Source organism: Pipistrellus kuhlii, unplaced genomic scaffold (assembly GCF_014108245.1).
Source record: "Pipistrellus kuhlii isolate mPipKuh1 unplaced genomic scaffold, mPipKuh1.p scaffold_m20_p_6, whole genome shotgun sequence".
Taxonomy (NCBI): Eukaryota; Metazoa; Chordata; class Mammalia; order Chiroptera; family Vespertilionidae; genus Pipistrellus; species Pipistrellus kuhlii.
The window spans coordinates 71,035,649-71,049,774 of NW_023425562.1; the positions used below are offsets into that span (position 1 = coordinate 71,035,649).

At 39.3% G+C, this 14,126-nt stretch overlaps 1 protein-coding gene across 5 annotated transcripts in view; it reads right to left on the reverse strand.

Moving 5' to 3' along the window:
• Positions 1–14,126, reverse strand: part of RALGAPA2 (Ral GTPase activating protein catalytic subunit alpha 2) — a 278,920-nt gene that overhangs the window by 245,877 nt on the left and 18,917 nt on the right. For all 5 annotated transcript variants that reach the window (XM_045574683.1, XM_036417809.2, XM_036417810.2 and 2 more), the window contains exons 2-3: positions 8,460–8,570; positions 6,017–6,069 (exon numbers count right to left, since the gene is read on the reverse strand). In XM_045574683.1, the coding sequence (XP_045430639.1) occupies positions 6,017–6,069; positions 8,460–8,570 (164 nt within the window). The remainder of the gene's footprint in view (positions 1–6,016; positions 6,070–8,459; positions 8,571–14,126) is intronic.

Genomic DNA, 14,126 nt, shown 5'->3' on the forward strand with positions numbered 1-14,126 from the left:
ATTTTCATACAGTATCCATTCTGTGATTTAACAGAAAGATTTTCCCAATTATGCACACCTTGATAAGTATTTACCTCCAAAACCTCATAAACCATCTCTTTACACAGCACTAACTTATAGAAAATATCAATGACATTACTTAATTTTCAGCATTAACTATTCAAAATTACATTCTAAAACCAGAGACAGAGAGAGAATATGAGGATAAACAAAAATAATGCAGGTTCATTGTTCACTCCCATTTATTAGGCAAAATGAGAATTTTATGAGCTTTGATAATATGTTTGTTCTATTATATAAGCAACTAATCATCTGTAGCTGGTAATGCATCTGCAGTAACACCCTCCCTAATCTAGAATTTTTGGTCATGAGGAAAAGGTATTGAAACTTCCTCTGTGGGAACAGAGGGTCTCTGATGGCTATGTTGGAGAACAACTAGACCTGAGATCGGTGACAGCAAGTGCAATTCTCAAAACATTTCTAGATTGTGAAGGACATAGAAAAACTAACTTAAAAAATAGTAGGAGAGAAAGTAGAAGGGAAGAAGAAAGGTGGCAGAAGGAAAGTGAACCAAAACCTGATCTGTAAGCAACAAGCTCAAGAAAAACACTGCATGGTACCGGAGCTAATAAAATTCCACAGTAGTATCCATAGATGTCTATGCCCTCCAGATCCCAGTTCACACCTGAAACGCCATTAAATGGAGCAATAGTGATCCCAATCAACAGCACTCCCAGACTTCTGGCAAAAGCAAAGACAAAACCCTCCAGGGGGGAGGGGGGGGGACAGTATTAAAACAGATTATATCTATATTTTATTAAATCTGACCTCAAAATCACATCTCAAAACATTCAGGGGGGAAAAAAAAAGCCACTGTGAGAGACAGCAGAAATAAGCAACAAATGTAGACAATTTCAGGTATTAGAATAATTAGATACAGACTACAAAATTTTGCATGTTAAATGTTTAAGAAAATAAAAGATTTCTGAAAGTGAACAAGGATCAAGAGACTATCAAAAGCAACCAGACACATATAAATTCCAAACCAAAAGAAGTTAAAACGGGAGAAAGAATCACTGAAATTTAAAACTCAATAAAATGGTTAAGCAGCAGATTAGACCCAAATGAAGAGAGTTAGTGCACTGGACGAGAGAACTGAAGAAATTACCCAGAATTCAAGACCAGGAAATAGAGAGAAGAGAGGATAAAAGCAAGCTTAAGAGACATAGAAGACAGATCAAGAAGTTTAAATCAGAATCCTAAGAAATGTGGCCAGGAAGAATAGAAAAGAATCAATACTTGAGAATACAGTAGCTGAGAATTTTACAGAAATTACAAAAGATTTAAATTCAGAAATACAGGAAGCACATATGTACCAAGCAAAATAAGAAATTTTCATCAAGATATTTTGTGGTAAAACTGCAAAACACCAAAGATTAAGAAAAATATTGTAAGAGAAGCCAGACAGAAAAGGCATTTACAGGAACAACTGAACTGAGAGCAGAGTTTAAAACTTACAATGCCAACTAGACAAATATAATAAAATTACACCTGTCAAGTGTAACACAAATATACTGAGTGGTCAGATTATTATGATCTCTGAACGCATAATAATCTGGCCACGAAGTGTATATCCTATATAATAAAAGGCTAATATGCAAATTGTCCCCTCATCCAGGAGTTTGACCAGCAGGCAGGCCGGCCAACCACCCATGTCCCCTCCCCCTGGCAAGGCTGGCCAGACCCCACCCATGCACAAATTCATGCACCAGGCCTCTAAGACACACACACACACACACACACACACACACACACACACACACTCTCTCTGAGTGGCCAGATTATTATGCATTCAGAGATCATAATAATCTGGCCACTCAGTGTACTTTTACTAGTACTACCACTTATACTACTACTAATCAGAATGTGTCTACTGTCAATAACAACTGTTTGAAGACATTGAAGATTAATCTAGAGTAGATAAAACTGAAGAGATTATGGCCCCTAAAAAAAGGTCATGGCAAATAACTGAAAACTTCAATGATAAGAACAAATTCTTAGAAAAATATAATTTATCAAACCTGATTGTAAGAACAAATTCTTAGAAAAATATGTTATTTATCAAATAAAAAACTAGAATACTAAAATAATCCTAAAACTATTAAAGACATTAAATGAGTGGTTAAAATATTTCCATTAAGCCAAAACCAGTTTGGCTCAGTGGATAGAACGTTGGCCTACGGACTGAAAGGTCCCAGGTTCGATTCCGGTCAAGGGCATTTATCTTGGTTGCAGGCACATCCCCAGTAGGAGGTGTGCAGGAGGCAGCTGATCGATATTTCTCTCTCATCAATGTTTCTGACTCTCTGTCCCTCTCCCTTCCTCTCTGTAAAAAAATCAATAAAATATATTTAAAATATATATATAGCCAAAACCGGTTTGGCTCAGTGGTAGAGTGTCAGTCTGTGGACTGAAAGGTCCCAGGTTCGATTCCGGTCAGGACATGTACATTGGTTGTGGGCACATCCCCAGTGGGGGGTGTGCAAGAGGCAGCTGGTCGATGTTTCTCTCTCATCGACGTTTCTAGCTCTCTATCTCTCTCCCTTCCTCTCTGTAAAAAATCAATAAAATATATTTTAAAAATATATATAGCCAAAACCGGTTTGGCTCAGTGGTAGAGTGTCAGTCTGCGGACTGAAAGGTCCCAGGTTCGATTCCGGTCAGGGCATGTACATTGGTTGCAGGCACATCCCCGGTGGGGGGTGTGCAAGAGGCAGCTGGTCGATATTTCTCTCTCATCGATGTTTCTAGCTCTCTATCTCTCTCCCTTCCTCTCTGTAAAAAATCAATAAAATATATTTTTTTAAAAAGGTACATATATATATATATATATATATATATATATATATATATATATATATTTCCATTAAAACAATAAAAAAGTACACTATTTTCAAATGGCTTTTATTAGAAAAGGCTAAAAACACTCCAGAAACAGAAATGGCCCTTACCGGTGCTCAGTGGTTAGAGCATCCAGGGAGGAGCTCCCCAATCCCCATGCATCAAAAGTCATAGGTTCAATTCCTAGTCAAAGGTATGCACCTAGGTTTCAGGTTAATCACCACCCTGACTGGAGCATGTGTGGGAGGCAACCAATCAATGTGTCTGTCTGAGTGATGTTTCTTTCTCTCTCTCTCTGTCTAGTGAGAGAGACAGAGACAGAGAGAGAGAAAGAAACATCACTCAGACAGACACATTGATTGGTTGCCTCCCTGTCTTTCTGTCTCAACTCTCTGTCTTTCTCTCTCAATTTCCCCTCCCTCCCTCCCACTCTCTCTCTCTCTAGAAATCAATGGAAAAAAATACCCTCGGGTGAGGATTTAAAAACAAGAAGAACTGCTTCACAACAGGTTCTATAACCTTTACCACAGGATCATTCATAAACAGCGTGAGGAAGGGAAAGTTTAAATCCACCTCAGTTGTGAACATAGATTTAAAAATGCAAACACAATACTAGTCTCCCAAAAATTCTGAACTATATTCATAACATTAATATTTATGAATAATCATCATGTTATCACAACAATGCAGAAAAAAATATTCAAAAACCTCAAAACCCATCTATGATTTTTTATAAATCTTACCAAACTAGGAATAGAAACAAATATCCTTAACCTGACAAAGTACCTAACCAAAAATGTACAGAAAACATTATTCTTAATGATGTAATGTTAATAAACTCTCTTTAAATCAGAAACAGAATGTCTATTTACCAATGTACTACAGAGCCAGTGCAGTACAAACTAACCAACAAGCTGGTCATTATTCACTGACATTCTATCTACCAAGAAAACAAAACAAAAAATCTATAGACAAAATGTTGGAATTAAATAATCCTATATATTCACTTAATCCAGTGGGAATGGAATGAATGAACTAGAACTAAATTCAGAAACATGGATAAATCTTTGTGAGAATAAACTTTCTGTCAAAGAAGAGAGTTTAGGCAGCTGCCATTTTGAAACAGCCTTTATATTAGCCAACTGCACAAGAATGTGAGCCTAAACTCTAACCAATAAAGAGTGAGAGACATGGTGTGAGTCAGAAATAAAACTCCCCCAAGGGGACTGCCCGGTCAGTGTGCGTGTCTACCAAACCCTGTGTTGGTTGCACACCGTCCTGCAGGAGTAAGGATATCTGCCTTGCTGTCTGCCTCCCAAGTATCCTTTGTGGTCTGCCAGGACCCCTAGTTTGGGGGCTTGCCTTCTTTCTAACATCTTAGAAATAATGTTGAAAGTAAAAGGCAAGCTAAAGATGATTGTGTACCATATGAGACCATTTTATCACACTCAAAATCAAACATAACTACATGATGCATTGTTTAGAGATACAAATTCTTGTGGAAAAATCATTCTTTAAAAAGAAAGGGAATGAAAAAATGCATGGGAATGGTTGTCTTTAGGGGAGAGAAAGGATGGGGTCAAGGAAAAGCATCTATATATTTTCCAGATCGTAAACTGGGGGAGGAGAGAGGCTCAAAAGTATGGGCTTGATCATTATGTTTCAAAGGTGCATGTTATAAATTCTTTAGTAAATGCATCAGTTATTACATAAATAAAATAATTTATATTAATTAAACAAATGGTGGTCAGCAGATACATATTTTAAGCTGTAGAAGGAATAATATAAACGGAGCAACTTTAAAATAAAGTTGGAGCTGCCACCCCTAATGAACTGCCTTGTACATCTTACAACTCTGCACAGGTTTCATTCATAGAAGGGTTGCCACAGGAAATACAATAACCACCAAATATGAGGTGAATGAATGTCTGTTATCCTGAGGAATGAGTACAGCCCTTAAAGGAGAAAAAGGGAAACCACAGTTTTTGAGCAACAGCCATGAGCTAAGTCCTAGGCTGGAAATTTCCATATCTGTTTTATTCCATAAACCTAGAGAGTCCATGGAGAGCCTTCCTCCACTGGCCTCCCTCTCCAGCCAGCTCTGCAGCAAACACACACTAACCTAAGCACAAGTACCTTCAAATCCTGAATAACGTCTAGATAATCAACAATTAACTTGCAGAACCTATAATGTGGTATAATTTGGTTCTGGTATAGTTCTCAAGGTATCAATAATCTGGCTGCTTGTCTAATACATTTGAACTAAAAAGCATGTGAGATCAAAAATCAAACCCAAATGCTGCTTCAACTTTGAAGAGGATATATGATGGACACACATGGGCACAGAGACGCATACAAAGATTGCTACCTCACTAGTAGTCAGGAAAACATATGTTAAAAACAGTGTGTTTTTACATGTCAATTTGCACATATAAAAAAGACAAATCATCTCCAGTGTTTGTTGAAAATTTAAATAAGACTTACATATAAGTTTACATATAAGTCTATATGACCTTTTTAAAAAGCAATTTGGCTATAAAGACAGTAAAGCAACAAGCAGACTGTCAAATTACAGCCGGGAGTGTAGGGAGATTTGGGGGAGATAAGAGATCAACCGAAGGACTTGTATACATGCCTATAAGTACAACCAATTGACACAAAACTCTGGGGAGGGAGGGTATGTATGGAAGGGGGGGGGGGCCAATGTTAAAATATGTACACAGATAATAATTTAATTAAAAAAATAAAAAATAAAAAAATGGGGGGAAAATGAAAATAAATAAATAAATAAATAAATAAAAAGCAATTTGGCAATATCAGAATTTAAAATGTGCATACATTTACATCTAATAATTTCATGAATAGATACCCGCACAGAAAAATCCTCCCACATGTTTGCAAAGAGGGGGAAAAAAAATCACAAGAACATTCTTTGCAGCATTGTTTGTAAAAGTGGAAGGAAGGGAGGGAGGAAGGAAGGGTGGTGAGGGAGAGAGGGAAGGAGGGAGGGAGGGGATACATGTCCAACAATTTTGTCTTCAAGTGAAACTGAAGATCTAAAATAACATATTTTCTACAAGAATCTTAAAAGCTAAATGAATTAACAAACACTTACTTCAAAAAGAAAGAGAATAGAGTCCAGCTCCTCCCTTTGTGATTTATTATTCCCTGGAATATATTAAAAAATTAGTTATCATGACAATGTATAAATTTTAAGATATTAAAAACATGTTAAAAGGTATCTTAAAACATTTAAGCGTCAACATACATTTACTTATTCAAACAGTACCAGGAGGTAGCGCCCGTGTTAGGAATGCAGATGGGCCCCCAAGACAGCCAGCCTGTGTCTACTTCTAGCAAAGCAGTTGTTTAAACACAGCTTCCTTGACAGGTAATTTATTCATTTCTCAGTCAGTTACTTATGAGGTCAAATTATGATAGAATGCACAGTATAAAAAAACTAAAAAAGACTTCTAATTTTGTGATATAAACAGGCTTAGAGCAGTAATAATTATAAAAAGTCATAAATCTCTTTAAGCAACTACACACTGTCTTTTTTATAATAACAGTAATAAAAAATCATAACTCCTACAGTAGTAGTAGTTAACATTTATTGTCCATCCTATGTACCAAGCACTGTGCTAAGTGCTTAGCATAGATCATCTAACTTTTTCTGTAAAGGTCCAGATAATAAATAGCTTAGGCTTTTCAGATCTCTCTTACAACCACTCACTCTGCTGTTATAATGCAAAAGCAGCCATAGACAATACATAAATGAATGGGTATGGCTGTTCCAATAAATCTTGATTTATAAAAATAAGCAGCAGCTGTACATTGTGGACCCTTAATTTCTAACTGAATCCCCAGAGTTCTATGTTTTTGGTTTTGTATTAATCCTCACCCAAGGATATTTTTCCATTGATTTTTAGAGAGAGTGAAAGACAGAGAGAAATATCGATATGAGAGAAACACATTGACTCCTGCATGACCCTGACCAGGGACCAGGCCAGGGAGAAGCCTGCAACCGAGGTACGTGCCCTTGACCGGAATTGAACCCGGGACCTTTCAATCTGCAGGCCGACGCTCTATCCACTGAGCCAAACCAGCTAGGGCCCTAATTGAATAAATACTAAAGAATATCTCTATGTCAGGGATTATTCCAGGAACTGAGGATACAGAAGTGAAGGGAGGAAAAAAAAACACCCCTAAGGAAGCTTATGAATTAGTAAAACAACCAATTAGAAAGGCAGATGGGGAATGCCAAAAAAGGTGGGATGCAATTTTGACTAGTGAAGTCAGGGAACACCTTGCTGATAAGATGCATCTGAATAAAGCTATTCAGAGCTACCGGAGCGAGCCATATGAATATCTGGGGGTAAAAAGTTGAAGGGAGCCGAAACTGGCTTGGCTCAGTGGATAGAGCGTCGGCCTGCAGACTGAAAGGTCCCAGATTCGATTTTGTCAAGGGCATGAACCTTGGTTGCGGGCACATCCCCAGTAGGGAGTGTGCAGGAGGCAGCTGATCGATAATTCTCTCATTGATGTTTCTAACTCTCTATCCCTCTCTTCCTCTCTGTAAAAAATCAATAAAATATATATAAATAAATAAATAAATAAATAAATAAATAGTTGAAGGGGAATGTTTTCCAGATAGAGGGATTGGACAATGCAAGGTCCTATGGCTGAGCGGGTTTGGAATGGTGAGGAAGAAAGGCTATTTGGAAGAAGGCCCTGTATCTGAAAGGAAAGGGGAGAGTTGTAGCAGGTGAGGCTAGAGTGGGGATGGGGTAAAGGAAGGCATGTAGGGTCTGAAGCCACTGTAATAACTTCAGGAATGTGAAGCCATTTGAGAGTCTGGACAGCTGAGAGTCATAATTTGGTTCATATTTTTAAAGCATCACTCCAGCAGCTCTTTTGAAGAGACTTGATAGGGGTTAAAGCAGGAGGAACAGCACACTAATCCAGGTGAGGACAAAGGGAGTTTTGGCATTACCAGCATAGGCCCTGAGAAGAGGCCAATGCTGTGCTATCATTTCCTAGTCCTGCTGCTACTCATCTTTCTGCATCACCTCTCTGGGCATCTGTGACAAAACATTTTCCTGGCACCCTCCCCCAACCCACTACTCCTTTATCTTTCCTCTTTGCCAGATAAAAGAAGAAATTACCCCAAATCCTGACTGCCATTCTTCTTCTGCATCTGTATAGTCATACCTCTCCTTCCAAGCTCCAGTCCCTGTGTTTTTACTGCCCATCAAGAACCTATACCTGGGTGTCCCACAGGCACTTCATGGGTATAAGGAAAAGAGATACAAGAGTGAGAAGTCAAAGATGTTTTCAGGATGTTGAGTCTAATTCGTGAGCTGTCATTACAGCAGGGGGACCTGGAGGGTTAGGGATACGGTGAAGGGAGCCAGGTTTGGGAGGTAGGGGGATGAGTGCAGCTTTCAGCAGTCTGAGTTTGAGATGCAAGAAAACCTGAACATTTAAAAAAAAAATATATATATATATATATATATATATATATATATATATATTAAAAATTTTGTAAAAATGCTTACCTTTTAATTTCAAACTATTTTCCAGTGTTATAAAATTTTCATAGAAGATGAAATATATCTGAGAATAGTTGGTCTCAAAAAACTGCTTAAGTTCACTTGCATCCATATTATCTGAAAAGAAAAAGTTTCCATTTATGACAATAACCTATACCTTTATCAGAATTCACACAAAAATATTTAGAAATGAAAGAAATGTAAAAAGTAGTTTTAACTCCATATAAGACAAAACAATACAAAAACAAAATAGTATTTCCATCCATCTGAATGGGTATGGCACCTCCCCTACAGGCAGACCCCTGCAGGAGATTGGGGTCAAGAAGATCAGAACTGTGCAGGCTCAGGATTTACAGACCAGCTAAAACAAGCATGTCAAACTCACGGCCCGCAACGAATATTTTCGCATCCCAGTCAATATAACGGTATGTAAGAAATGTTTTAATAAAAAATCCATGTTAATTTTTACAATATCCTGTTGTACATAATTATTAATAACAAATCACAACGTCCAATAATGACTACTATAATTGTGTTGCATTCATTTCCCTTATGCGCAGGCACACCATTTCTCTCCACTAATACTTGCAGTGAATATTTTAGCAGCTTACTGCCACATCATTAGTCTTGTACTGACTTGTTTAGTGTGCCCAACAGGAAATATTTCGCTTTCGGAGAACAAGAAAAATAGGTTGATTTCCATTACACTTATTAATTTGTGCAGTTATTCAGTGTCTGATAAGTTAATGCTCAAGAAAAAATATTAATTTTTATTAAAATGTTCTATTATTTTATGTTAATGATTACTCATTTATTTCAGCCTTTTGTATTCAGCATGTCTTTATCAAAATAAATGTACATTTCTATAAAAATGGAAGCTTTTGTTTTTTTGTGGTCCATATAAACTTAAACCTTTTTTATTTGGCCCGTGTTAGCCTTTGACATGCTTGCTCTAGCCACTGACTTTTTTTTCATTTCTCAAATTTCCCAAATTTGTTCCCCAATTGGGAAGCATCTAGTATGTTGCCCCCACCCCTAGAACTTTATAAAGCTCATTCCTTTGCATACTTTAGAACTGGAATCACACACACAAGCTAACAAAGTGTCCCCATATTTCACTCTTCACATTTCATCCTATCACCCCATAATCTTCTTCATAGACTCTACAATGGATAGATACTTGAATGCTTGCCACAGACACAGAATGCAAGCAATTTTCCTGGCATTGAGGATGTGGATGCACTGATACAACAAGATGGTACCGAAAGGTTACCAGATGTCAACAGCTACCCCAGCTTCTCAGGGCTTCCCTTGGTCCCTCAAGGACACTCAAATATCAGCAACCTGAACAAAGAGGGTCCTTATTAAGGTTGAGGAACCCTCATATAGACTGAGATGTTCTCATCAAGCTAAAAGCCCAAGAAACAGCCACTTCCATGAGGCATGGTTGATGCTGGGCTTCACCTAACAAGACAATCAGACCCCTTGAAAGTAAGAGCATAACATGTGTAATGTACTCAGTTTATTTACATGTGCAAGAACCCCCCATTAGTCTAGGAGGCTTTTTCACATGTTTCCCCCTACAGTACTTAAGATTGGTTTAAATTATCTTATTTATTCATTTATTTCTTCATTGATCATCACTCTGCTGGATTAGAAGCTGCACCACTTGTTTTGTTCACTACTGTATTCCCAGCCCAAGGAATAGAGCTTGGTACCCAAAGGGTACTCAACATATTTAATTAAATGATTAACAAATATATATATAATTCAAAATCTAGAATGATTTATTGATTTGCCTTATTTTAAGAAAACAACTCATCAGATGAATATGTATAAAGATCTTGAGAAGTCAACCATAGGCACTGGAATTTGGCATCTTGCAAAAAGGAACACAAGAAAGTATTGAAAGACTGCTTTTTAACAAGGCTACCTTCAAGAAGTATATATAGAGCTATCATAGGAAGACTGTTCAGAAAGAGTATGACCATAAAGAGTATGTTCCTTTAAAGAGATGTTCTTTTTTAAAAAATATATATGTTTTTATTGACTTCAGAAAAAGATGAAGGAAGAGGGAGATAGAAACATCAATGATGAGAGAAAATAATCATTCTGCATACCCTCTCCCTATTGGAGATTGAGCCCACAATTAGGGCATGTGCCCTGACTGGGAATCAAACCATTATCTCCTGGTTCATGGATCAACACTCAACCACTGAGCCACACTGGCTGTGCTAGACAGTCATTCTTTACCCAGTTGTCCAAACATTATTAAACCTATATCCATACCAACTAGCTCTTAGCCAAGTGCTAGAAAATTTAAAAAGAATAAGATGTAAGGCCCTCAAGGGTACACAGATAAACAAACATGTAACAAAAAACGCACCATGACCAAAGCTTATGCAGGGCATCTAGGCAGGATATGGACAAGGCCATTTAGGGAGGTTGTGAACATTAACAACACTACCCACTTATGCTTTAAAAAATACTTTTATTTGACCCTTACCACAACCCTGTGAGAGAGATGGGACAGGTCTGATCAAATAAAGAAACCTCAGGTTCAGGATCCTATGTGACCTGCCCAAGGTAAGAGAGCCAGTCAGGGACGCGGGCAGAACTCCTGTGCAGGTCTTCTAACTCAAACCTGAGCTACACTAAGGCCTCAGAGATAAATAGAAACAAAGCAAAAGTAGAAATCAAGTCAGAAATACAAAGACAAAGTCATCACATTAGGGATATGCAGAAGAGCCAGTTGAAAAAGAGCAGAAAGATAAGAAGACAGGTAAGAAACAAGAGTAAATAGAGTGGCATTGAAGATGGGAACTGCTGATTTCCCCAAAAAGGAGCTTATGATAATCTCCCCACTCGTGGGGGCCAGTAAGGAAAAGAGAAGGAGGACAAGTCCTGAACTACCATATAAAACCCAGATTGTAAACTGCCTTTGTTGTGATGACTTTCAGGTGTTTGACACAGACACTAACAGATTGCCTTATTGTAGGGGTGTCGAACTCAATCAGAGAAGGGGCCAAAATCTAAAATCCAGCCTAAATCGCGGGCCGAATGGTTTACTGAACAGTCATAAACTGTCATTGTGATGGAAACGCAGCGGAGTGCAGTGATGACAGCGCGGTGCGGGCCACATTGCAAGGCCTGGCGGGACGGATTTGGCCCGCGGGCCTTGTGTTTGACACATGTGCCTTATTGTAATCACAAAACTCAGAGAAGTACATTCATACTACCCAGAGAAGTAACCAGCAGATATCTTTATAGAGCTAGAGGCCACTCCTAAATTTATTTGTTTGTTTGTTTCTTTGTTTCTTTGTTTGTTTGGTTGGTTGGTTAATCCTCACAAGAGGATATTTTTCACATTAATTTTTATCTTATTTTTTTTAGATGGAGTGAAAGGTAAGGAAGGAGAAGGGAGAGAGAGAAACAGAAAGAGAAGGAAACATTGATGTGAGAGATACATCAATTGGTTGCCTACCACATGTGCCCTGACCAGGACTGGGTATCAAACCTGCAACCCAGGTACATGTCATTGACCGGGAATCAAACACGGGAATCAAACCCGGAACCCTTCAGTGCATGGGGCTGATGCTCTAACCATTGAGCAATTCCAGCCAATGCCATTCCTGAATTTAAGAAATTTCCTTGAATTTCTCATTCTTCTTCACCACCAACAGCCAATAAACTGTTCCTTTTTTTTTTTACTGAGACATTTTACTTTATTTACAAATGTGCTATAAACAAAGACACAATTTTATCCCTTTTAAATATTATAACCTATAATTTACAGAAAAAAAATTTTACATAGTTTTAATCTTTCTACATAAACCTGTATTATGGGATGAGTAAAATACAGAATAGTCTAAGACATCAAAACAAAACTTATCCAGCTGAATGCCCTAGTGACAGATGGAAATAATAATTAAGACTCATACTCCTTAATGTATTACTCCAAGAAATGGAAACATGGATACTTTTGGGACAGGTAAATGATTCACAATAAAGTCTTCTGACATAAATAAGTCATCTTACATAGTATAGTTTATAACTGTGATTATTTAGCATTACTCTTAGAGGCTAATGTTTATGCTGATTTTAAAAAATAAGTCACCAATGTAAAAAGGGTTTATACTTTTCTACCAATGAAAATATGTAGATAATGATCTAGTCTCATCGTTAGGCCAAATACTAAAATAAGAAATGCATGAAAAAAATTCAAAACAAAAACACAATTGCCATCTGACTTACAAAATTAGAATTCTCCTTAAAATTGTTCTGTTTTGCACCTCAATAGTACTATGAATTTTCATACCCAAGACAATATAGAGTTCAAAAGAAAATCATCCCAGTTACCTGTTTATCACTTTACTAGTGGCCCAGTGTACGAAATTCATGCACAGAGAAGAAAGGGGTGTTCCTCAGCCCAGCCTGCACCCTCTCCAATCTGGACCCCTTGAAGGATGTCCTACTGCCAATTCACAGGGATCTGGCCTAAACCAGCAATTGGACATCCCTGTCACAATCCAGGACTACTGGCTCCTAACCACTAACCTGCCTGCCAGCCTACCTGATTGTCCCTAAACACTCTGCCTGCCTGCCTGCCTCCTCGCCCTCAATGCCCCCCTCCCAGCCTCCCCCCCCCCCCCCCGCCAGCCTGATCACCCCCAACTGCCCCCTGTGCCAGTGTGCTCACGCCCAACTGCCTTCCTTGCTGGGCTGTTCAGCTCCAACTACTGCCCCCTGCTGGCCTGCTCACCCCCACTTTTCCTCCCCACTGGCCTGCTCGCCCCCAACTGCCCCCTCTGCTGGCCTGCTCACTCCAAACTGCCCCCCCTGCTGCTGTCCTGATCACCTTCAACTGACCCCCACTAACATCCTGCTCACACCCAACTGGCCCCCTGCTGGTCTGCTTACCCCCAACAGCCCTGCCCCCCACCAGCCTGACCACTCATAACTGCCGTCCTATGCTGGCCTGATCACCCACAACTGCCCTCCCCTCTTGGCCTCTAACCACCTCTACCTTAGCCCTGCCACCATGGCTTTGTCCAGAAGAACATCCGGAAGGCCTCTTGGAAGGTCTCCCAGTTTAATTAGCATATTACCCTTTTATTAGTATAGACAGAGGCCTGGTGCACGGTTGAGGGCCGGCTGGTTTTCCCTAAAGGGTGTCCCGGATCAGGGTGAGGGTCTGGTTGGAGTGCCTGACCAGCCTGGGTGAAGGGCTGATGCCTGTTTTCAGGCTGGCCATAGCCCCTTCAGGTTGGGGGACCCCACTGGGGTGCCTGGGCAACCTGGGTGAGGGGCTGATGGCTGTTTGCAGGCTAGCCACAGGCCCTGGTGACCCACACTCCCAGCCCTTCCTTTATGCTTTTTTTTTTTTTTTTTTTTTTTTTTTTTTTTTTTTTTTTCAGCGTCTCCTTGAGCAGAGGCCAGGGCCAGCTGGAAGCAGGTATCTGGGATTTATTTATCTTCTATAATTGAAACTTTGTAGCCTTGAGTGGAGGCCAGGGCCAGCCTGGGCAAGTGGGAAGCTTGGCTTCCTCCATCGCTGGGGGCAACCCAAGCCTCCTACTCGCTCCAGCTCCGTGGCCTCCACCATCTTGGTTGGGTTAATTTACACACTCGCTCTTAATTGGCTGGCAGGCATGGCTTGTGGGTATAGTGAAG